The 24,977-nt window shown below is 32.5% G+C and overlaps 2 protein-coding genes across 6 annotated transcripts in view; both read right to left on the bottom strand.

The window, feature by feature from the left end:
* The window catches only part of LOC127735822 (galactocerebrosidase-like), a 45,131-nt gene extending 44,267 nt beyond the window's left edge, over positions 1-864 (bottom strand). Inside the window, exon 1 of one of the 4 annotated variants that reach the window (XM_052246205.1) lies at positions 526-864. In XM_052246205.1, coding sequence (XP_052102165.1) covers positions 526-666 — 141 coding nt within the window. In that variant the 5' untranslated portion in view covers positions 667-864. The remainder of the gene's footprint in view (positions 1-525) is intronic. The other 3 variants (XM_052246203.1, XM_052246204.1, XM_052246202.1) reach the window with 3 other exon arrangements.
* A 2,792-nt stretch (positions 865-3,656) lies between these two features.
* LOC127735843 (exosome complex component CSL4-like) lies at positions 3,657-24,921 on the bottom strand. Of its 2 annotated transcripts, XM_052246236.1 has the most exons (9): positions 24,876-24,914; positions 17,156-17,277; positions 16,481-16,552; positions 15,020-15,077; positions 14,789-14,819; positions 13,994-14,027; positions 7,771-7,821; positions 5,913-5,994; positions 3,657-3,791 (listed from the first exon to the last, which is right to left on the bottom strand). In XM_052246236.1, exons 1-9 carry the CDS (start codon positions 24,901-24,903, stop codon positions 3,676-3,678), a joined length of 594 nt encoding a protein of 197 aa, XP_052102196.1. In that variant the 5' UTR covers positions 24,904-24,914; the 3' UTR covers positions 3,657-3,675. The 2 variants fall into 2 exon arrangements, with proteins under 2 accessions (XP_052102196.1, XP_052102195.1); XM_052246235.1 differs by lacking the exon at positions 14,789-14,819 and having other exon boundaries at positions 14,989-15,077; positions 24,876-24,921.
* Positions 24,922-24,977: the final 56 nt, after the last annotated feature.

Raw genomic sequence — 24,977 nt, 5'->3', positions numbered from 1 at the left:
TTTTTTCATTCCTCCAGAAGGTGCCAAAATAAACTAAGTTGGGAAAGAGGTTTGAGAACTTCCCCACAGGTAATAATTGAAGTGAACTGTTTTGATTGACATGGACAATAGATGGACAATAGATACCTGACAATAATTGGTGATTTAAACTGTGTACCTGAGTGGACCATATCAAGTGAAACTCAACTGTTTGTTAATTTTATCATCTTCTGTAGGGACGAAAAAAAGTGCACTGCTAAATCCAGTTAAGTTATAAATTTTCTAAAACATACAATGCATTAGAAGTTTATTTATCTAGGGCATGCTATGCCTTAAAACTTTTCCAGATGCGCAGGTTTGTCTGTACTCAGAGTAAATTTTGAGGTGAAAATGCAGTCATTTTAGCCAAAGGGTCCACATGAACCTTAACATATGTATATTGTGACACATTGTAATTGGTCGGTAGTTTGGATTCTAGTTAAGCGAAGGAAAATCAAAAAGAGCAAATATTGGCAGATTTATTTGAAAGTAAAAGGTAAAATGTACTCCTCCACCACTTAGGCCTCCTATCCCATCGAATCGTCTACCATATCCTGAAGTGTTGTCAACAGGGTATGTCACTTCTTCAGCATAACTGTGTGTGCACAGGTAATATAAAATATAAGAAGCAACCGGTGTCAGAAACATTGTCAACAAACTAGCGTAAATCACATGATTTGACCGGAAGTGGGTTGTGCAAATTAAGGATGTTCTCCAAAAGATTGTTCACTCATGGAACTTTTAAAGAAATGACTAAATACCAATTTTGAAAATAAGATAAGAGAACAACATATAACCCAAAGATTTAAATGTTTTTATCAATATTGCAATTTGTTTATTTGCACATCCACTTTAAACAACATTTGCCTTGATTTGATAATCTAAAACGTGTAATCCCAGGCACTTGTCTCAGAAAAAAATTTCCTATATACCTTAATATAACGTGTTATATTAAGGTATATAGGAAATTTTTTTCTGAGACAAGTGCCTGTGTTTGTGGAGGAGTTTTTTTTTTTTTTTAGTCAAACATTTTCTAATCGCTTAAGTAACAAACATTACATTTTTTTCACAGTTCATTTTGAAAGGAATTGATTTTTTTTTCAAGATATTTTGAATCAAACAAATTCAATTTCCTATAAAATAAAGGTAAATAAAAGTCTCTAGGAGTATCAAGAAAAATTACTCTCAATATGAAAAACAATAATAAAGGAACTGTTCCTTATTCAAATTGTTCTTTCCTTAATTTCAATTAAATTGTTCTCTCATGTATATCTTTGCCATATTTCCTTTTTTAAATATATATACAACTCTAGATTCTACTGACGAGGAAAGGTAACACTAGGCCACCGAAAGCTGAATTTTTAGTTCAGTCTAGGTGGCCAAGAGGTTAAGAGCGATGGACACAATGCAGGCGGTGTTGTCTCGATATCCCAATAGCATGAGTTCGAAGCCCTGGCAGTGCTGATATTTAGAGTAATTATGAATACAATATGTGTTTTCAGACGTTTATCACCTTCTCTGGTGATCCAATGAATTGATCTGTCGTAGAGTTGTCACTTGTTCAGACGTACTTATCAAATAATTATTTCTGTGACTGTATCTTATGATCCTTTACGATAAGATAATTTAGCTAATCTGCAATCAATTCCATCTTCATGCCTAATATATCATGTACTGTGTTACAACTATACATACTACTGACGAGGAAAGGTAACACTAGGCCACCGAAAGCTGAATTTTTAGTTCAGTCTAGGTGGCCGAGTGGTCTAGAGCCATGGACACAGTGCAGGCGGTGTTGTCTCGATATCCCAATAGCATGAGTTTGAGTCCCGGCAAGGGAAGAAAAAAAATTTGCTTCCACAAATTTGCTGATTTAACATTGTTGTGCTGATATTTAGAGTAATTATGAATATAATATGTGTTTTCAGCCGTGTATCACCTTCACTGGTGATCCAATGGATGGATCTGTCGTAGAGTTGTCACTTGTTTACACGTATCCCAATAGCATGAGTTCGAATCCCGGCCAGGAAAGAACAATAAACTGCTTCACTGAGCGCAGCTCAATACGCCCGCAGAGGTCCAACCCTAAACAGTTGGGGCAAAAATGGACACAATATTCAAGCTTGATTCAGGTCTGAATTTGGATTGTAATTAAATATTTGACATTTTATAGGTTTCTGAATAAATGTAGTCAAAGAACTTGAAATTGGTTATATGAATTGAATTTATATTCAATTAAAGATTTCTTGCTGTTGTGCAATACTTAGTATATCTGTTGTCAGACTATAAACAAATAAAGTTCAATTAATTCTCAATGTCATATTAGAAATTTATGAAAATAAAAAGGGAGCTTACATCAATAGATATAAACAATTCACCAAAGTTTCCTGAGAATTGGTGACAGCATTTTTGAGTTATTGTCCGAAAACTGGAAAATCACCCCTTTTTTTAATAAATAAAACCCAATAACTCAGAAATGTAAAATGTAAAATTTATAAAATTCTAAAAGAAGCTTACATCAATACATACAAATAATTCATCAAAGTTTCATAAGAATTGCTGAAAGCATTTTTGAGTTTTTGTCCGAAAACTGGAAAATCCCCCTTTTTTTTATGAATAAAACACTGCAACTCGGAAACGTAAAATCTAAAATTTATAAAAAACGAAAGGGAGCTCACGTCAATAGATATGAACAATTCACCAAAGTTTTATGCAAATTGGTGAAAGCATTTTTGAGTAAATGTCCGACATGTTGACGACAGACATACGGACGGACTGACGGACGGACAGATGGACGGACAACGGTATACCATAATACGTCCCGTAAACGGGCGTATAAAAATTTGATAATCTCATCACTCTTTCAATACTTGTGTCAGATGCAACTTTCACCTTTTAAAAGATATGTCTAGGGTCAAGGTTATGAAATATCTTGGAGTATAATTTAATATCAAAATAGGTAGTACATAGATTCAAGGTACTCAAACACAGTGAAATATGACATGTATCAAGAAAGCAGTACAAGTTATGGACAGAGCATCATTTCAATACAAATATCAGCTGTGACTAACCTTCAAGGTATGACCTTTAGCCATCTTTTTCTTAATTTGTGTTGGTGGATAGCTCTCTGACATTTACTTCACGTCTTTATGTTTTACTCATGTAAGTGCTTGTATGTATCTTGCATTGTTATTTGTTTATTTAAAGGTCATAATATCAATATTTTAACTGAGGTCATCTTTGCTGAATGATTTCACAAGTTATAAGCACTTTTCTGAGATGACTTACATTTCCTTTGTGTATTTATTTTGCTCATTGTTGAATGCCTTATGGTAAACCTGACTTTTAGATGTATTTTGGTTATTACCTTGTGTTGTGGATTTCTGTCTCATTGGCTTATACCCCACATTTCATTTTATTTATACAGAAATATATTTCTAGTTTAAAATTTGATATAAATATACCTTTGATGTTTCACCATGGATTGGTTTATACCAGTAAGTGGACCAATCCAGAAATTTTTGAAAGAAACTGAAGACAGACTGACTTTTCCAAATAATATATCCTGTATTTTCATTTCTATTTTTCTTTAAATTTTGACCTCTTAACCTGCCAGGCAAAATAGATAGCAATGCAGATTGAATTCTCAAATTTTATTCAAGTATCAGTATACTGTATATATTTTGGCTGTACTTTGGCTACTTTTCTGTGTTCTATGGCTAATGTTTTTGGACATTTCATTTCACACCAACTGATTGGATCCATGTTAGCACCTGAAATGCAAAAGGAAAGTTAATTTTAATAAACTGCTTCGCCGAGCGCAGCTGGATACGACCGCAGAGGTCCAACCCTGAACAGTTGGGGCAAAAATGGACACAGTATTCAAGCTTGATACAGGTCTGAATTAGGATTGTAATTGAATATTTGACACATTATAGGTTTCTGACACAGAATAAATGTGTCAAAGAACTTGAAATTGGTTGTATACATGATTTGAATTTATATTCAATTGAAGATTTCTTGCTGTTGTGCAATACTTAGTAAATCTGTTTTCAGACTATATACAAAGAATTAGCAAAATAAATTGTTACCCCCCAATTTTTTTCTCTGGAAAATTGACAATTTCTTAAATCTTGAGGAAAAAAAATTGACCCCCCTTAAAAAAAATTTGTTTACCCCCCCCCCCCCCCCCCCTTCCAAAAAAATAATATTTGAAGAAATTTTTTTGGGGTAAAATGTGGTACAAATCATCCATACACTTAAACACAAGTTTTTGTCTGAAAACTAGAAAAATGCTTGTTTTAGACCCTTTTTGGCCCTTAATTCCTGAACAGTTTGGGCAACTACCCCCAAAATGAATCCCAACCTTCTACTTGTAGTATTGAACCTTGTAGTACAATTTCAGAGCAATTAAAATACTTATACACAAGTTATTGTCCTGAAACTAGAAAAATGCTTGTTTTGGCCCCTTTTTGGCCCCTAATTCGTAAACGGTTGGGACCATCACCTCCAAAAACCTTCCCAACCTTCCTTTTGTGGTATTGAACCTTTAGGTGAAATTTCATAGAGATCCATACACTTAAACTAAAGTTATTGTCTGGAATCCAAATGTATGATTTGAATTTATATTCAATTGAAGATTTCTTACTGTTGTACAATACACTGTGCTGTTGCGCAATACTTAGTAAATCTGTTTTCAGAATATATACAAAGAATTAGCAAAATAAATTGCAACCCCCAATTTTTTTCAATTGACAATTTCTTCAATCTTGAGGCAAAAAAAATGGACCCCCCCCTTAAAAATTTTTTTTACCCCCCCCCCCCCCCCCCCAAATTTTTTTTTACCCCCCTCCAAAAAAATAATATTTGAAGAAATTTTCTTTTTGTAAAATGTGGTACAAATTAAGAGACATCCATACACTTAAACACAAGTTTTTGTCTGAAAACCAGAAAAATGCTTGTTTTAGACCCTTTTTGGCCCCTAATTCCTGAACAGTTTGAGCAACTACCCCCACAATGAATCCTAACCTTCTACTTGTAGTATTGAACCTTGTAGTACAATTTCAGAGCAATCAAAATACATATACACAAGTTATTGTCCTGAAACTAGAAAAATGCTTGTTTTGGCCCCTTTTTGGCCCCTAATTCCTAAACAGTCGGGACCATCACCCCCAAAAACAATCCCAACCTTTCTTTAATGGTGTTGAACCTTTTGGTGAAATTTCATAGAGATCCATACACTTAAACTAAAGTTATTGTCCGGAAACCAAATGTCTTCGGACGACACTGACGCCGACATCATACCAATATACCACCGCAGAATTATTTTGCGGTCGTATAAAATTTCAATCAAGCCTGTCTACTGTAAGCTGCCTTCTAGATAAATTTTGGGTTATTTTTATCATGGGCTTGCTGTCTCATTGATGTATACTCCACTTCTCAAGGTTAATGGATGTTTTAAGAAATCCTAATGTGTCTGTACTAAACCAGGAATTGGTAATCCAGTTGTTATCTTTTGTTTCTGTCTACCATATAAGTTTTTCATTCATTGTGGAAGTACAAATCAGGTCGTTGGTTATCTCTCTCAAATTGTTTCATCATTTTTTCATAGTGGGGCCTTAAATAGCTTACTATACATAAATAAAATATGTCAATATTGGTTTAGCTCATTGTTGAAGGCCAGTCGCATGTAGAAGTTCACATCTTTTTTATTGAAGACATATACAATATTTACAACTCTACTCAGCAAGTGGACAACAGTTTGAATTATTTGGTTTTAAAAGCTGAAAAACATATACGTAATTCCACTTAAATTGAATTAATAAAAACAAATGAATTGAAAAAATTGTACATAAATAGTTGAAACTACATAAATCTAGAAAAAAAAGTTTTACCTGCTTCACTGGTAGCCATGACAACACCTAATTCATTTTCTGCTGTAGTTAATAAATATGAATGAGCATCACCTAGAGATAACTGAGAAATGTTAAAGAAAAGGTAAATGTGCAGTTTTTATGGTATTATTTGTATGTTTTTCTATGTACATTTTGCCCTCCAGTGATCTAGATTAAGGGTATACGATACAGTTTCGATCCCACGATGAATTTTTTACGAAAATTTGCGTACAAGCTATTTGTCACCTAAGCAATACTTTGGAAATAATAATTTTTAACAAAGTTTCAGGATTTTAGGAAAAAAAACGGCATTTTTTGCGGCATATTAATCAAATTTAAAAAAAAATCATTGTTGACTTTTTCATAAAATTGGTACAAAGAATCGTCATACGTAATAAAAAATAATGCCATTTCAAAAAAGAGGGGTCCATGTACTCATTTTCAAGTTAAATCAGTTTATATCATAATAAACTGCTTCGCTGAGTGCAGCTAGATACGCCCGCAGAGGTCCAACCCTGAACAGTTTCGGCAAAAATGGACACAATATTCAAGCTTGATTCAGGTCTGAATTTGGATTGTAATTAAATATTTGACATATTATAGGTTTCTGAATAAATGTAGTCAAAGAACTTGAAATTGGTTATATGAATTGAATTTATATTCAATTAAAGATTTCTTGCTGTTGTGCAATACTTAGTAAATCTATTGTCAGACTATAAACAAATAAAGTTCAATTAATTCTCAATGTCATATTAGAAATTTATGAAAATAAAAAGGGAGCTTACATCAATAAATATAAAAAATTCACCAAAGTTTCATGAGAATTGGTGACAGCATTTTTGAGTTATTGTCTGAAAACTGGAAAATCACCCCTTTTTAATGAATAAAATCCCATAACTCAGAAATGTAAAATGCAAAATTTATAAAATTCTATAGGGAGCTTACATCAATACATACAAACAATACACCAAAGGTCCATAATAATTGCTGAAAGCATTTTTGAGTTTTTGTCCGAAAACTGGAAAATCCCCCTTTTTTTTATGAATAAAACACTGTAACTGGGAAACGTAAAATCTAAAATTTATAAAAATCAAAAGGGATCTCATGTCAATAGATATAAACAATTCACCACAATTTCTTGCAAGTTGGTGAAAGCATTCTTGACTTATTGTCTGAAAACTGGAAAATCCCCCTTTTTTTAATGAATAAAACCCCATAACTCGGAAACGTAAAATCTAAATTAAATTTTATAAAAAACAAAAGGGAGCTCACATCAATAGATATAAACAATTCACCAAAGTTTTATGCAAATTGGTTAAAGCATTTTTGAGTTAATGTCCGACATGTTGACGACGGACAGACAGACGGACAGATGGACGGATGGACAACGATATACCATAATACGTCCCGTAAACGAGCTTATAAAGAAGAGTCGAAAAATGCATCTTTTTCAGATATGTCACAGTTTGACGTCACGAAAATAACATTTTACGTTAGCAACGTCATTACCTCCCCTGTAACTGTTTCGTATGCCCTTAAAGGGGAGGGCTGAGTGATACGAAATCTAGCATGACCACATGCCCTCAATAAACTTTGTTTTTCTAAAAACATATGTCTAGCAAACATTCCACATCTTAGAAAGACTGCTTGCTACACTTTGAATCAGGTACCACCACCAAAACAATATGTTTAAATAAAATCAATACTATTGATAATTTATCTTAACTACTCATTTTTTTTCATATTGTATGTAAATTGAGAAAAAATGAGTGCTGATTTTTTAAAATTTTAAGAAAAAAAGGAAGAAAGTGGTGCAGCTTAATTTCATGCATGAAGTAGGAAGGTATTAAAAGGATACAACTCTGGCAACAATTATATCTCCTGGTCTGAATGACTTATACATCTCAACCTGTAATTACAAAGCTTTTATTAGCAAATGGAATACACACACACACACACACACACACACAATTCATAACTATGTTAGATCAATTTATAATGAAATTATTATTGCCTATACACGTGTATTTTATTATGATGTTAAGGATTTTATATCTTTTAATAATATTGTATAACTTCCGTTACAATTAAATAATTTCATCATGATAATTTTTGGTTATTTGTGTTGCTGTGTTGCAGTGTCATTGATCTATAATCCACATCTCCTCTTGTTCATGTTTAAGAGTTCACTGCATTAACAAACAATAATGCACAATTATTAATGAAAAACCTTCTTTAACACTTTGTTATTTAATTGTAATGAGGCATGATTGCAACTATTCTCTCTAAAATAAATCGAGAGGCTCTCAAGAGCCTGTGTCGCTCACCTGTATCTACTGTGGTTTTGGAGATCATGTAAAATAAGGTTTAAATCATAATAAATAGTATTGGATACCCTAATAATGATTGAGGCCAAGTTTGGTGTAATTTGGCCCATTATTCAAATTAAAAGCAGGTCATCCCACTAGTAACTAGACTTACACAAGTTACTGAAGACCCGTTATCATTATTTAAATTAGTTTTCAAGTTGTGAACATTTGAAATTGTTTTTTTTACAATTTTCCCTTAGACTTCTATAGTAAATCCCCATGTTCTATTTTCAGCCATGGTGGCCATGTTGGTTGCATGGCAGGGTCATTGGATACATTTTTCAATCAAGATACCCTATCAAAAATTGTGGCTAATGTTAATTCTATTTGGCCTAGTAGATTAAGTGGAGAAGATTTTTGTAAAAGATTGCAAAAATTTACGAAAAAAATTGTTAAAAATTGACTATAAGGGGTCAATTGAAAATTTTGGTCATATTGACTTATTTGTAGATCTTACTTTGCTGACCATTATTGCTGTTTACAGTTTATCTCTATCTATTATAATATTTAAGATAATAACCAATAAAATGCTTCGCTGGGCGCAGCTTGATACGACCGCAGAGGTCGAACCCTGAACAGTTGGGGCAAGTATGGACACAACATTCAAGCTTGATACAGCTCTGAATTTGGATTGTGATTAAATATTTGACACAGCATAGGTTTCTGACACAGAAAGAATGTGGTCTAAGAACTTCAATTTTTTTAATTTACCTATTATGGTCCAATGCCCAAAATCAAAATACATGGTTAGATTCAGCATATCAAAGAACCCCATATATTCAATTTTTGTTGAAATCAAACAAAGTTTAATTTTGGACCCCAACTTGGACAAACTTGAAAACTGGTCCCATAATCAAAAATCTAAACACATGTTTAGATTCAACATATCAAAGTACCCCAAGAATTCAATTTTTGTTAAAATCAAACTAAGTTTAATTTTGGACCCTTTGGACCTTAATGTAGACCAATTTAAAAAACGGGACCCAAAATTAAAAATCTAAAAACACGGTTAGATTTGGCATATCAAAGAACTCCAATAATTCAATTTTTGATGAAATCAAACAAAGTTTAATTTTGGACCCTTTTGACCTCAATATGAACCAATTTGAAAGCGGGCCCACAAAATAAAAAATCTAAATACATGGTAAGATTCAGCATATCAAAGAACCCCATATATTCAATTTTTGTTGAAATCAAACAAAGTTTAATTTTGGACCCCAATTTGGACCAACTTGAAAACTGGGCCAAAAATCTAAAATCTAAATACATGTTTAGATTCAGCATATCAAAGAACCCCATATATTCAATTTTTGTTGAAATCAAACAAAGTTTAATTTTGGACCCCAACTTGGACCAACTTGAAAACTGGTCCCATAATCAAAAATCTAAACACATGTTTAGATTCAGCATATCAAAGAACCCCAAAAATTCAATTTTTGTTAAAATCAAACTAAGTTTAATTTTGGACCCTTTGGACCTTAATGTAGACCAATTTAAAAAACGGGACCCAAAATTAAAAATCTAAATACACGGTTAGATTTGGCATATCAAAGAACCCCAATAATTCAATTTTTGATGAAATCAAACAAAGTTTAATTTTGGACCCTTTTGACCTCAATATGAACCAATTTGATAGCGGGCCCACAAATAAAAAATCTAAATACATGGTAAGATTCAGCATATCAAAGAACCCCATATATTCAATTTTTGTTGAAATCAAACAAAGTTTAATTTTGGACCCCAATTTGGACCAACTTGAAAACTGGGCCAAAAATCTAAAATCTAAATACATGTTTAGATTCAGCATATCAAAGAACCCCATATATTCAATTTTTGTTGAAATCAAACAAAGTTTAATTTTGGACCCCAACTTGGACAAACTTGAAAACTGGGCTCATAATCAAAAATCTAAACACATGTTTAGATTCAGCATATCAAAGAACCCCAAGAATTCAATTTTTGTTAAAATCAAACTAAGTTTAATTTTGGACCCTTTGGACCTTAATGTAGACCAATTTAAAAACGGGACCCAAAATTAAAAATCTAAATACACGGTTAGATTTGGCATATCAAAGAACCCCAATAATTCAATTTTTGATGAAATCAAACAAAGTTTAATTTTGGACCCTTTTGACCTCAATATGAACCAATTTGATAGTGGGTCCACAAATAAAAAATCTAAATACATGGTTAGATTCAGCATATCAAAGAACCCCAAGAATTCAATTTTTGATGAAATCAAACAAAGTCTAATTTTGGACCCCAATTTGGACCAACTTGAAAACTGGGCCAAAAATCTAAAATCTAAATACATGTTTAGATTCAGCATATCAAAGAACCCCATATATTCAATTTTTGTTGAAATCAAACTAAGTTTAATTTTGGACCCTTTTGACCTTAATGTAGACCAATTTGAAAACGGAACCAAAAATTAAGAATCTAAATACACGGTTAGATTCGGCATATCAAAGAACCCCAATAATTCAATTTTTGATGAAATCAAACAAAGTTAAATTTTGGACCCTTTGGACCTCAATGTGGACCAATTTAAAAACGGGGCCCAAAATCCAAAAACTTAATACTTGGTTAGATTCAGCATATTAAAGAACCCCAAGAATTCAAGAATAAAACCCCATTGAAATTGATCAAGAAATAAGCAATTTATACGAAGTATCTTCTTTTGCACAATACTGTGCAATTGAATATTTCTTGCTATTGTGCAATACTGTACAATTGACAATTTCTTGCTATTGCGCAATATTGTGCTATTGGATATTTCTTGCTATTGCGCAATACTGTGCAATTGAAGATTTCTTGCTATTGCGCAATACTGTGCTTGCGCAATACTGTGCAATTGAAGATTTCTTGCAATTGTGCAATACTGTGCAATTGAAAATTTCTTGCTATTGCACAATACTTATTATATAATAATTTACACATCCTGTTTGGTGTGTATCTCCTACCATATCATTATTATTTGCTTTTAAATATTAATCAGAAATAACCAACTTAAAATGCAAAATTTTAAAAGAAAAAAAAAAGGAAAAAAAGAAAAAAAAAAGAAAAAAAAAAAATCCCCCCCCCCCCCCAAATTTTTTGAACCCCCTTATGATTCATCACCCCCAAACTCAATCCCAGCCTTCCCTTTGTGGTATGGTACCTTGCAGTACAATTTCAGAGAGATCCATACACTTGAACACAAGTTATTGTCTGGAAACTAGAAAAATGCTTATTTTTGGCCCCTTTTTGGCCCCCTATTCCTAAACGTTTCGGGCAATTACCCACAAACTCAATTCCAGCTTTCCCTTTGTGATATGGAACCTTGTAGTACAATTTCAGAAATATCCAAACACTTACACACAAGTTATTGTCATGAAACTAGAAAAATGTTTGTTTTTTGCCCCTTTTTTGGCCCCTAATTCCTAAAATTTTGAGGCAATTACCCCCAAAATCAATTACAGCCTTCCCTTTGTGATATGGAACCTTGTGGTACAATGTCAGAGAGATCCATACACTTACACACAAGTTATTGTCTGGAAGTTACAAAAAGCTTATTTTTGGCCCCTTTTTGGCCCCTAATTCCTTAACTGTTGGTACCATAACCCCCAAAATCAATCCCAACCTTCCTTTCGTGGTATTGAACCTTATGGTAAAATTTCATGGAGATCCATTCACTTAAACTAAAGTTAGAGTGCGAAAACCAATGTGTCTTCGGACGACGCCGGACGACGCCAGACGACGACGACGACGACGACGACGACGACGCCAACGTCATACCAATATACGACCAAAAAATTTTCAATTTTTGCGGTCGTATAAAAACTGCAAAATTTCCTTAGAATTACCAATTCAGGGGCAGCAACACAACAACAGGTTTGTCTGATTTGTCTGAAAATTTCAGGGCAGATAGATCTAAAACTGATAAACATTTTTACCCAAGTCAGATTTGCTCTAAAAGCTTTAGATTCAGAGATATAAGCCAAAAAAAAATTTTACCCCTATGTTCTATTTTTAGCCATGTCGGCCATGTTGGTTGGCAGGTGGGTCATGGGACACATTTTTTAAACTTGATACCCTAATGATGATTGTGGCCAAGTTTGGTTAAATTTGGACTAGTAGTTTCAGAGGAGAAGATTTTTGAAAAAGATTACAAATTTACAAAAAATTGTTAAAAATTGACTATAAAAGGCAATAATTCCTTTAGGGGTCAACTGACAATTTAGGTCATGTTGACTTATTTGTAGATCTTACTTTGCTGAACATTATTGCTGTTTACAGTTTATCTCTATCTATAATAATATTCAAGATAATAACCAAAAACTGCAAAATTTCCTTAGAATTACCAATTCAGGGGCAGCAACACAACAACAGGTTTGTCTGATTTGTCTGAAAATTTCAGGGCAGATAGATCTAAAACTGATAAACATTTTTACCCAAGTCAGATTTGCTCTAAAAGCTTTAGATTCAGAGATATAAGCCAAAAAAAGCATTTTACCCCTATGTTCTATTTTTAGCCATGTCGGCCATGTTGGTTGGCAGGTGGGTCATGGGACACATTTTTTAAACTTGATACACTAATGATGATTGTGGCCAAGTTTGGTTAAATTTGGACTAGTAGTTTCAGAGGAGAAGATTTTTGAAAAAGATTACAAATTTACAAAAAATTGTTAAAAATTGACTATAAAAGGCAATAACTCCTTTAGGGGTCAACTGACAATTTAGGTCATGTTGACTTATTTGTAGATCTTACTTTGCTGAACATTATTGCTGTTTACAGTTTATCTCTATCTATAATAATATTCAAGATAATAACCACAAACTGCAAAATTTCCTTAAAATTACCAATTCAGGTTCAGCAACCCAACAACGGGTTGTCTGATTCGTCTAAAAATTTCAGGGCAGATAGATCTTAACCTGATAAACATTTTTACCCAGTCAGATTTGCTGTAAATGCTTTAGTTTTAGAGATATAAGCCAAAAACGGCATTTTACCCCTATGTTCTATTTTTAGCCATGTTGGCCATGTTGGTTGGCAGGCGGGGTCATCGGACACATTTTTTAAACTAGATACCCTAATGATCATTGTGGTCAAGTTTGGTTAAATTTGGCCCAGTAGTTTCAGAGGAGAAGATTTTTGTAAAAGTTAACGATGACGGAAGACGACGGGCGCCAAGTGATGAGAAAAGGTCACTTGGCCCTTTGGGACAGGTGAGCTAAAAAATTCTCAAATCCCAAATCAGTTATTAAAAAAATATTGCCATCATATCCTTATTTTTTAAAAGTACTGCAATGATTCAGGTTATAGTTCACTCAATGATTAAGGTTATAGTTCACATCAATGATTGGCTAACTGATACTGACACTAAGGACCAGCTATGTCTTGTTTAAGCTCCTTGTTGATGTCAATGCAACAGCTGTCAAAATCATGAAATCCATAAAATGTAACAAATCTGTTCCTTTGATGTATTTCTACACTTTCCTTAAATGGACGTGCTCAATCTTTTCAAACTTAGAAGGATTTTGCTTGTTTGGGTTCAAAAATTTAGAGAAATATAAGAAATCAGCAAAATGGTATCATTTGATACATAAAGGTACTATTTAAAAGTCTCTTTTTTAGAACTTTTGTCGTAAGGTTCTGTCACATTGATGTTTGCCAAAATTTTCTTTAATAATAAAAGTTAAAAGAATTCAAGATCTGTGTTAATACTTTACCTTATCTTTTTCTGTGGCTCTAACATCTTCTTTCCTGTAATTATTACATCATTAAAAGGTACCAATCAGCAAAGTTATAACTCAAAGCAGTTTATATTGTATTAAGGTAGACATGATTTCATTATCCAAAACTATATGAATTTATTTTTTTTCTTTTTTCTCTGTGTTGCAATTGAAAGCCTAACTGTGTCTTTGAGATAAAACACAGCAATAAAAGTGCGGTTCCTTTGCTTTTTGTGTGTTTTTTGCTGTGCATGTACTGATTTTGTGTCATGGATGGATACCACCATATCCTTTGCTTTTCAATTATAGGATTTGTGACAAAATAAACAAAGTGCTGTTACACAACTTACCCAGGCTATGTGGAGGGTTGAGCACTCACAAAATGTTTAATACCACAACATTCTGCATGTGCCTATCCCAGGTCTAAAACTGTTTTTTAGTGGTTGTCATTAATTCATGTCTGGAATATTTCTTTTTTTGTAAAGTTTTAGAACAAGTCAGGCCACTGATTTTCTGATTTAATTTGTTTCACATTTAGTCATGAAGGGGTTCACTAAATGATTTTTACAGATATATTTTACTGACTTTTACCTTATTTGTCCTCTGAATGGTTCACTAAGACCTATTTTACTGACTTTTTACCATATTTGTCCTCTGAATGGTTCCCTGAGACCTATTTTACTGACTTTTACCTGATTTGTCCTCTGAATGGTTCCCTGAGACCTTTTTTACTGACTTTTACCTGATTTGTCCTCTGAATGGTTCCCTGAGACCTATTTTACTGACTTTTACCTTATTTGTCCTCTGAATGGTTCCCTGAGATCTATTTTACTGACTTTTACCTTATTTGTCCTCTGAATGGTTCCCTGAGACCTATTTTACTGACTTTTACCTGATTTGTCCTCTGAATGGTTCCCTGAGATCTATTTTACTGACTTTTACCTTATTTGTCCTCTGAATGGTTCCCTGAGACCTATTTTACTGACTTTTACCTGATTTGTCCTCTGAATGGTTCCCTGAGACCTATTTTCCCTACACTGAGTATCAAACACTTGCAGAACCTTGGATTTACATTTGTCACCTGTAACGATCAAATATGAGGATCTTTATATCTTGCACAAGGAAAATACACTTGTTTTACAAGTGCACAAGAGATACTAAATAAAACTAATTTTGGATGTGTGTGTGTGTGTGGGGGGGGGGGGGTCAAAAATATTTTCAAATAAACAGACATCAGTTATCTATTTCTTTTTTGATTGCACAATGAAGTTAAATTTAATTTTTTGATAAAACTTCATTTAAAATCTTCGTAGCATATTACAAAATTTACTAAAGTTGAGGTGCAAAGGAAGATAACCAAAGTTTTGCTAAAATTTATTACATGCTATTACAACTATTGTTGATAAGAAATTTGTTTTTTTCTATCTCATGCACTGGAGAAAAGATGTATATTGATGATGTACATGATAGAGACTCAAGTGCCACACAAACATCAAGTTGTTTGTTAGAAAATTTATCTATTATTGTGAACCCAATGATACTTTTCCACAGATTCACCTGCAAGTTACCTGTCGATTTAAACTTTTGTAAGTTCTTTTGTCCCATCTAAAAAATACAATAGCTATTGTTCTCTGTGTAGTTTATTTGATGGGACCTTTAAATTTCTTCCAAGAGAAATCTATCACTCACTGATTAATTTGCCTGAACAAAAAATTGAACTGTCAATAATGAAAATACATGTACAAATACTAAATAAGGACTCAAAAAACTGCATGTTGTGTTGTATTTATTCAATATCAATAATTCATTTTTAATAGTGTCAATATAAACACTGATTCAAAAATTAAAAGTTGATTTCTGAACAAATTTTTTATATTTTCCCTATTAAAATTTGCTTTTTTTTGTGTGTTTGACAAATAAAAACTTGAAAATTATTGTGTTTAAATTAAGGTCTTGATAAATGTATTCTATAACTGAACAACAACAAAAACATGCAAATTCATTGGAACAATACTAAAAATTTTGTCAGAAATAAACTTTTTATAATTAAATCAGTGTTTGTATTGAACAGATTGAAAATATATTATTGATATTGATTAAATGCAGTGTATGCGAGTTTATACAACTATTTCCCCCAAAAAAGAAGATAATTTTTTGGTCAGATAAATTAATCAATGAGTGATAGATTTCTCCTAGAAGAAATTTAAAGGTCCCAGTGAAAAACTACACATAGAACAATAGTTACAATAGCTATTGTATTTATTCAATAGGACAAGAGAACAGACAAAAGTTTAAATACCCTGGTCAAGAGCAGACGACTCTGTGGAAAACTTTCATTTGGTTCGCAATAAAAAGTATACAAAATAATAATGTAGACCAAGTGAATAAAATATTTGTCATAAAAATACTCACTTAAGTGTACATTGTTATAAAATATAATCTAACTGAGCTTTGACCGTTCTTCTATCAATTAGAAACACCTACCCGGGCTGTAACTACAGCATCTACTGACGGTACCGCATTCTGTTCTATATCTCTCTTTACTTCTATTAACACCTTAAAAAGTTAATGTAAGAGTAAAATGAATCTTCTGTCATGTACAGTTTGGTTAATTATTAATTTAAAATCCCTAATAATGACATCAGTTCTGATAATTTTCTTTTAAATTAAAATTATTCTAGGGTTAATGGTGTTCATAATTTGACTAAACAACTAATGTAGATACCCATTATTAATTCTGTGGTGTACACAGTCAACAATAAAACATATAAAACCAAGTCTATGCCTTCCTGGCAAATCATTGAGAAAAAAGTTTAAGCAATACCTTTACAATGCATATATATATTCATCCCTGTTGAGCTGCTTACCAAGTATGATGTCAGTCTGTTCAGTAGTACCAAAACTGTGATAAGTAATATTTGTTTTTTATTTCCTAGTTCTTTGGTCTCTAGTGGACATGGTGGATAATTGTCTCATTGGCAATCATAACACATCTCCTTGTTTTTATTTCACAGATCTTCAGTCACAAAGACTTGGTGAAACTTGGCTTGTTTGGTTAACTCATACTTGCTTAATTATTGTTTTACATTATTATTTCTTTTAAATTAGAGGAGGATATTTTTTTAATAATTCCAACCATACAGTGCTATTTAAATATACCTGACCATCTTCAGTTTTATTTGTTTTGAGATATCCAGCCATACTGGAGTATATAAACCCATTTCTTTGATAAGTACCATTGCCAGCTGTTGTACCATTTTCAATATGACATATTCTTTGACCTGCATAAATATAAACACAAAAAGCATTACTTGCATGATATGTCAGAACTTTTTCTTTAATACAAATATAATTTTTTGTTTACGACCAATTAAATATGTGCAAAAGTTTTAATTAAAGTAATCAAAGCATCATCAGTGCTGTGATCCAGCCATTTTTTAGCTATGGGTGGGCCAACATTTTTTCTGATTTCATTTTTTTAAATAAAATTGGTTCACTGATGAAAAGACTTGACGAGTTGTGTGCATAATTTAAAATCATATTCTCAGGTATCGTGGTGAACAAACAAAACTTGATCACTCTTGCATTAAATTTGGAAAGATATTTGGATTTTTTCCAGTTGATAAAACTAGCTTGTCTCCCTAAATTTACTTGTGGGAATATTTCTATTCTAAAACACAGGTTAGGTATGCAATTTTACTTACTCATCTTTAGATCATTTATTGATTTTTGATAAAACTTACATGACACTGAAAATGAATGGTTTCCAGTAAAATAGACCCTGCTTGCACTTTTTATCTTTCCTTTGCAAAACAATCCTTTTTTTAATCCTCAATGATTCATCTTTGAGACATAATTTACAGAATAATTTTATGTAGTGTAGATTAAAAGTGATTGAATACACAATTATTGAGGTCAATACTTGTGTATTACATTATGTAATACAAGAGATATTAACTGTGGTCAATACAAATTGGCATTAAAGTGGAGGTGGTCCAATTAGTGTAATTGTTTGTAATGTATGACAGTTGTCTATCATACTGTATTATATCAGAACTTAATAGCATTTCAAAAAAAATTCTTCGCTGAGCACAGCCTGATACGACCACAGAGGTCAAACCCTGAACAGTTGGGGCAAGTTTGGACACAATATTCAAGCTTGATACTGTCTGAATTTGGATTGTGATCAAATTTTTGACATATTATAGGTTTCTGACACAAAATAAATGAGGTCAAAGATCTTAAAAATCTATTGCGCAATTGAAAATTTCTTCTTGAAACTTTTCAAAACATTTGAAATTTCAAAAATTTTGAAGAAAAAAATATGAACCCCCAAAATAATTCGGAGAACCCCCCCCCCCCCCCCCCAATCTTTTTGACACCCCCCTTGGAGTAATTACCCCCAAACTCAATCCCAGCCTTCCCTTTGTAGTATGGAACCTTGTAATACAATTTTAGAGAGATCCATACACTTAAACACAAGTTATTGTCAGGAAACTACAAAAATGCTTGTTTTTGGCCCCTCAGTAAATTCCTGCATGTTTGGGGCAATTACCCCCATACTCAATCCCAGCCTTCCTTTTGTGATATGGAACCTTGTGGTACAATTTCAGAGATCCATATACTCACACACAAGTTATTGTCTGGAAACTACAAAAATGCTTGTTTTGGCCCCTTTTTGGCCCCTAATACTTAAACTGTTGGTACCATAACCCCCAAAATCAATCCCAAGCTTCCTTTTGTACTATTGGACCTTCTTGTAAAATTTCATAGAGATCCATTCACTTTAATTAAAGTTATTGTCCAGAAACCAAATGTGTCTTTGGACGATGACTCTGACAACAACATCATAGCAATATACGAACCCAAAAATATGTTTGCGGTTGTATTAAAAGTGTGGGAATCAAATTTGATATCAATGCACATCTTGTACCAAATTTCATTCAATAACTCACACAAGCATGAGATACTGATAAAAATTAAATATTTTCATAATTCTTATCAACTGATTAAATTTGATATATTACTTTTTCTCATCAATTCTTAAACAGTAATTCATTATAAATTTTGATTTAAAAAGGAACTATATGAAAGTGTATATATATCTAGAATAAAGAAACTGTTCGACCAATATTTTCTTAATTTAATGGCAAATGACATGTCAAAAGTTGGCAGTAGATGATTAAAATAGTGTATAAAGTTTCTACAAGTCATAAAAACACATAATTAGTTCATGATATGTCTTCAACTTGGAAGTTTACACCATCTCCAAATCCGGAATGATCATATAGATCCAGCATGGCTGAATCAAAAATTGATATTTTTAGACATGAAGTGGATGACACAATCCTGTACATCTATTGCAAAGATAAAATAAATTCCTATGAAAAACATTGTTACCATAATATCAGACTTTAGACTATATAAATATATAGTAGACAACAAATATAAAGGTGTACAGTTATAGTATTAGTATCTCTATCTAACAATACCCATACTGACATTATGTATATTGATTGATTCATATACTAAGTCAAGTCCCACCTGATAATTTGACAATCAATTAATATTTTGTTTCAAACAGAAAATATAAAATTTCCCCTGACTTTAATAGAATAAAATTATGGTGATGTTCCATGTGGTATGATTGCCAATGAGACAAAACCAAAGGACAAGGATGTGAATAGCTACAGATAAGGTAAAGTAAGATATGAAAGGCTTCAGGAGGCGAATACCAAAGGCCTGATTTATACAATAAACAATATCCCCACAAAAAACAACCACTAGGTTACAGGTTCCATGCTTGCATTATGATACATCAGTTAGACTGGTATAGTCCAGTCCTGCTTCAAATCAGTTGTTTGCTGTCAAACATTTTTTTGTGTTTATTTTGTTAGTTTTCTCATTTGAATTATTTTACATTTTGTCATGTCAGGGCCTTATAAAGCTTACTATGTATAGTATTGGCTTTGCTCATTGTTGTACAGGCAAGGCATATTAAAAGCCATACAATGACCTATAGTTGCTTACCCTTAAGGTTCATTATAGAGGCAGTGGTGTAGCCAGCTGATCGTTTCAATGTAGGCGAGGGGTCTGGGAGCTGCTGAAGCCCCCAGCAGAGGGTCCCCCTGAAGCTGACGAATTTCCAGCATTTAAGTGCTGTTTTGATTAGTCAAAATGATTTTGATTTTTGTAAAACTAGAACCACCGAGTTTATATAAACTAAATAAGAAATTGTGTCCACAGTACACTAATGCCCCGCTCACACTGTCATTTTCAATTTCAGTGAACCGTGAAAATGGGGTCAAAACTATAATTTAGAAAATTAGAAAGACTACATCATAAGGAACATGTGTACTAAGGTTCAAGTTCATGTGACTACAACTTCACCAAAAACTTCAACCTGATTCGGGACGGATGGATTGATGGATAATTTCGAACGGACGGAAACAAGGATAAAAAAAACATTTTCCCTCATAAACTATAGTAGGCGGGGCATAAAATAAAAATAATGTGATTGAAAAACGATTTACTCTTATCTATACATCACAACCAGTACAAAACAAAACACTACTGTCTCATTTTAGTAAAGAGCCATTCTACGATCTTTCAGCCCTGCAATTACCCTAATGACCTCATCTATATCAATTGTGAATGAGCGATGTACATGTATGAAAGCAAGTGATAATAGACGATCATCACCCATTGTCGATCTCAAATAGTTCTTCTTCATTGCACTAAAAGAACATCCTGCAGTTGCAGATGATGCAGGCATTGTGATAAGAATTGTTGTATATAAATAGCTATCTTTTTTCATTGCTATTTTATAATAGTCTTTTAAGGTTTCGGGTTGGTGCCTAAATCAAATGTTTGATTACCCCATTTCGGTACATTTAAAAACTCATGTATTTTTTGTTTCTGATCATGCACAGTCAAATTAGAGTTTATAATCGAAAAGAAATTATTTCCAGATATTGTGACCAGGGAGGCCAGGAGTAACTTTTGCCATTTAGGTGGGTACCGATGTGCAGCCCAAAAAGGGGTCTACTTTTTATAGTTGCTTATATATGAAAGGGGTAGGAATTTATGAAATTTTAATATGTTAGGGTCTTACTTTCACAAATGACCTATATCAATAGGCTGCATGTTTTGACAACAGAACTCAGAAGGAGGTCTTAAAAAACAAGGACTCAAATCCAGTATTTGACTTAGATGGTTTTTCCTTGTATTAATTTGTAGACTGATTCGCTTTATTCAATTTTCAATTGGCATTGTATAAAATGTACCTATAGAAATGTTACATAAAACATTTAATGAAATAGAAATATATGAATGGGTGTCCTTTTTTCATTTGTAAAATATATATATGAATGGGGTGGGTAAAAAATTTCTGGGATGCACACCCGTACATTTATACATGCATATTAAGTTACCCCTGTGATGGTGATAGGAGTTGGCAAATCAGGGAATTAAGAACTTGATATAGGAGAGGAACTATTGATGAAGATGAAGAACAGCAATACAAGCGCTGTTCCTTTGCTTTTTGAGTGTTTTTTTATGTACATGTACTGACTTTGTGACATGGATGGATACCCCATATCCTTTATCGTTAATATTATTTTAACAAATATTTTACTGTCATTCATCATGTGGGGTACCCCATTCCTACCCTCATCATAACTAGCTATTGCCAAATATTCTTTTTTTCATATTAGCATGGGTTTGATCATGTATTTAAAGGACAATTTTGTGAGAAACCATTACTACAAACTTTATCGAGAGTATCAAAAACTACGTAAGTTTAAATATAGACAGCATAGGCAGTCAATATTGACCCAGTTGGAATCTCTTCATGAGAATAATCCAAAGCTTTATTGGAATCTTGTTAATGACTTGAGAGACATGAGAGAAAAAGACCATAAAAGTTCTGCCGTTGATCCATCCACCTGGGTAAATCACTTCAAAAATTTAAATGAAGTAAACGACAATTTCAAACAAAGCCTTAGCGAACTTAATAAATTACTAGATAGTCTACAAAAAGAAAAAATCTTTAATGAACTTGACATGCTAATTAGTCAAAAAGAAATTTCTAAAGCTATATCAAAACTAAAATATAACAAGTCGCCAAGACTAGATCATTTATCTAATAACATGCTTAAATGTGGGCAAACTGCTCTTATTCCTTGTATTCATAAGCTATTTAATGCTTGTCTGTCAAGTGGTAATTATCCCTGTGCTTGGGCTCTTGGATATATTACACTAGTACATAAATCTAACGATATATCTGATCCAAATAATTACAGGGGTATTGCAGTAACTAGTGCCATAGGAAAATTATTCAACAGTGTGTTAAATAATAGGCTTGATGTATTTATGGATAAACACAATATCATACATGAGTGTCAGATAGGTTTTACAAGAAAGGCTAGAACTTGTGATCATTTATTTATTTTGAAATGTATTATAGATGAATATTGTAATTCAAAAGACGGTAGGGTGTATGCCTGCTTTGTTGATTTTCAAAAGGCTTTTGACACAGTTATTCACACCGGATTGAAAATTAAGCTTTTGAAAATTGGTGTAGGCACATTATTTTACAATATCATTAAGCAAATGTATGAGGTAAGCAAATCCTGCATTCGAATTAAGAACAGCATTACTGATTTCTTCCCTATACAGCTTGGAGTTAAACAGGGAGATAATCTAAGTCCTAACCTGTTTAAGGTTTTCATCAATGACCTTCCCAACTATTTGGAAAAATCTCTAGACCCTGTAAATATAAATGGGCGATCTATCCATTGTCTGATGTATGTCGATGATATCATTTTACTATCTACTACAGCTACTGGTCTTCAATCAAAACTTGATATTATGGGAAAATATTGTCAAGATTGGTGTCTTACTCTCAACCCAAATAAAACAAAAATTGTGATTTTCAACAAGGCAGGCAGACATATCCGCCTCAAATTTAAATACAAAGAATATGATATAGAATGTATACAACATTGTAAATATCTAGGTGTGTATTTTAGTGCTTCAGGTACATTCTCCTATGCTCAGAATGAATTATACAAGAAAGCTTTAAAAGCATATTTTAAACTTAGAAAAGATTTATTATCTCTAAATCCTAGCTTAAAAACTAGTATACATGTTTTTGATCATACTATTAAGCCTATTCTTCTTTATGGAAGTGAAATTTGGAGCTCATTTAATCCCTTTATAGCAAAATTTAGATCTGGAAACCAGTTAACATTAGATAAAGTTTATTCGAATTTAACTTGTGAAAAGCTACACAGTAAATTTTGTAAATTTATTCTGGGTGTGCACAAAAAAACCACAAATTTTGCAGCCTTATCTGAACTTGGTCGGTTTCCACTGTACTTTGACTTAGTCAAATCTATTTTGAATTATTGGCTTTAGACTAGAAAATTTAGACTCATTTCCTTTATTACAAGATGCGTACCAGCATTCAAAAGCCTTTATTTTTTCAGCATAAATCATCATGGTATGGCTCTCTCCAACAAATTTTAAAAACTCTTCCTGGATTTGCAAACCTAAATGATGGGGAAAATATTTCAAAAAATACCATCAGGAAAATATTGAAAGAGACATGCATAAAAATTTGGAAGGATCAACTGACCAAGAATTCAGAAGGGAAGCTCCGCACTTATGTAAAATTTAAGAATAATTATGGTTTTCGAAAAATATCTAAATATCATGTCCAATTTTGAACTTAGGAGATCATTAATAAAATTAAGGGTGTCATCTCACCATTTGCAGATTGAAATAGGACGATACTAGGGTACTCCTCCACACCTTAGACTATGTCAGCAGTGTAACAACTCTGGTATTATTGAAGATGAAGTTCATTTTCTCTTTTATTGCACAAAATATAACGAAGACAGACACCATTTATATCACATTATTTCGGAATCATGTCACAATTTCATTAACTTGAATTCCCAAGAGAAATTGCTATGGCTGTTGTCTTGTGAGAACTTAACTGTATTAAACATGTTAAAAGAGTTGTGTATATTCCTGGTTAAACACTGCAAATAGCAGATTTATATGACATATTTCGCATAATTACCAATTGCTGTTATTTAAAAAAAAATTATTATTTGTTAATTGACCGGATTCAGTTTCTCTATTTATTTTGTTCATCTGCTTCTGACACGGGGAGGATTGCTGTTATTGCCTATCGCAATCAACAGTATATCCTAGAGCACTGTCCCTTGGTGTCTCCTGCAGATGAACAAATTTCCATCTTTATAGATAATAATTTAAGGTTGTTCAAACTTTATTATTAATACTTTTTTTTTTTTTTTTTTTACACTGCTGAACATAATTAGGAAGGAAGGAAAAAAAATACTCAAGAGTACTTTTAATGTATTTTTGTTATTAATGCTATTTTCATTGTCTATTATAATATCTGTCACGTTATATACTGTACAATGTCTCATGTCTGTTGCTTATACTATCATAATTGTTAATTGTAAATGCCCCCTGTGGGACCATGATTGGAATAATAAATATTTGATTTGATTTGATTTTGTACATGTGGGTATCTTCATTAAGGTATAGACAATAGAAAATAGACGATATTTATTAGCACAAACATATATCAATAAATGAATATATAAATTGATGATAAAAATGTTGTTACACCTGAGAAAAATTATTTTCGGAATTTTCCGGAGACGACTTAAAATTTAGAATTTGTGAGTGTACCCTTTAAAGATTTGATTTGTTCTGCTTTTTAAAGCAGATAAAATGATATGTATTAACTGAACAGGAATTTTCAAAATGCTTTTGTGGGTAAATGGTTAAACTTTACAGTTATATATGTCAGGAATCACTTGAATTTTGTATTGTTTACCTGGAACACAAATCCTGGGCGCAGACATATTGGATTATTCTATTTCATGGGAGTGTATGTACTAGGTGAATGCGGGTTTTTGTCATTTTTGCATAGTTCAAA

The sequence above is a fragment of the Mytilus californianus genome, unplaced genomic scaffold, assembly GCF_021869535.1.
Source record: "Mytilus californianus isolate M0D057914Y unplaced genomic scaffold, xbMytCali1.0.p SCAF_3, whole genome shotgun sequence".
NCBI lineage: Eukaryota > Metazoa > Mollusca > Bivalvia > Mytilida > Mytilidae > Mytilus > Mytilus californianus.
The sequence above is the reverse complement of the archived record's forward strand: the minus strand, read 5'-3'. Positions and strand labels throughout refer to the sequence as shown.

What these genes read in the sequence shown, in the direction of transcription:
- LOC127735843 (XM_052246235.1), bottom strand. Translation starts at nt 24,903, where the DNA reads ATGTCTGCGCCCAGGATTTGTGTTCCAG. An exon ending in ATAAAACTGAAGATGGTCAG is followed by an intron (nt 16,553 to 17,155) that starts GTATATTTAAAT and finishes TAACTTTTTAAG; the next exon opens with GTGTTAATAGAAGTAAAGAG. An exon ending in ATGCTGTAGTTACAGCCCGG is followed by an intron (nt 15,078 to 16,480) that starts GTAGGTGTTTCT and finishes TGATCGTTACAG; the next exon opens with GTGACAAATGTAAATCCAAG.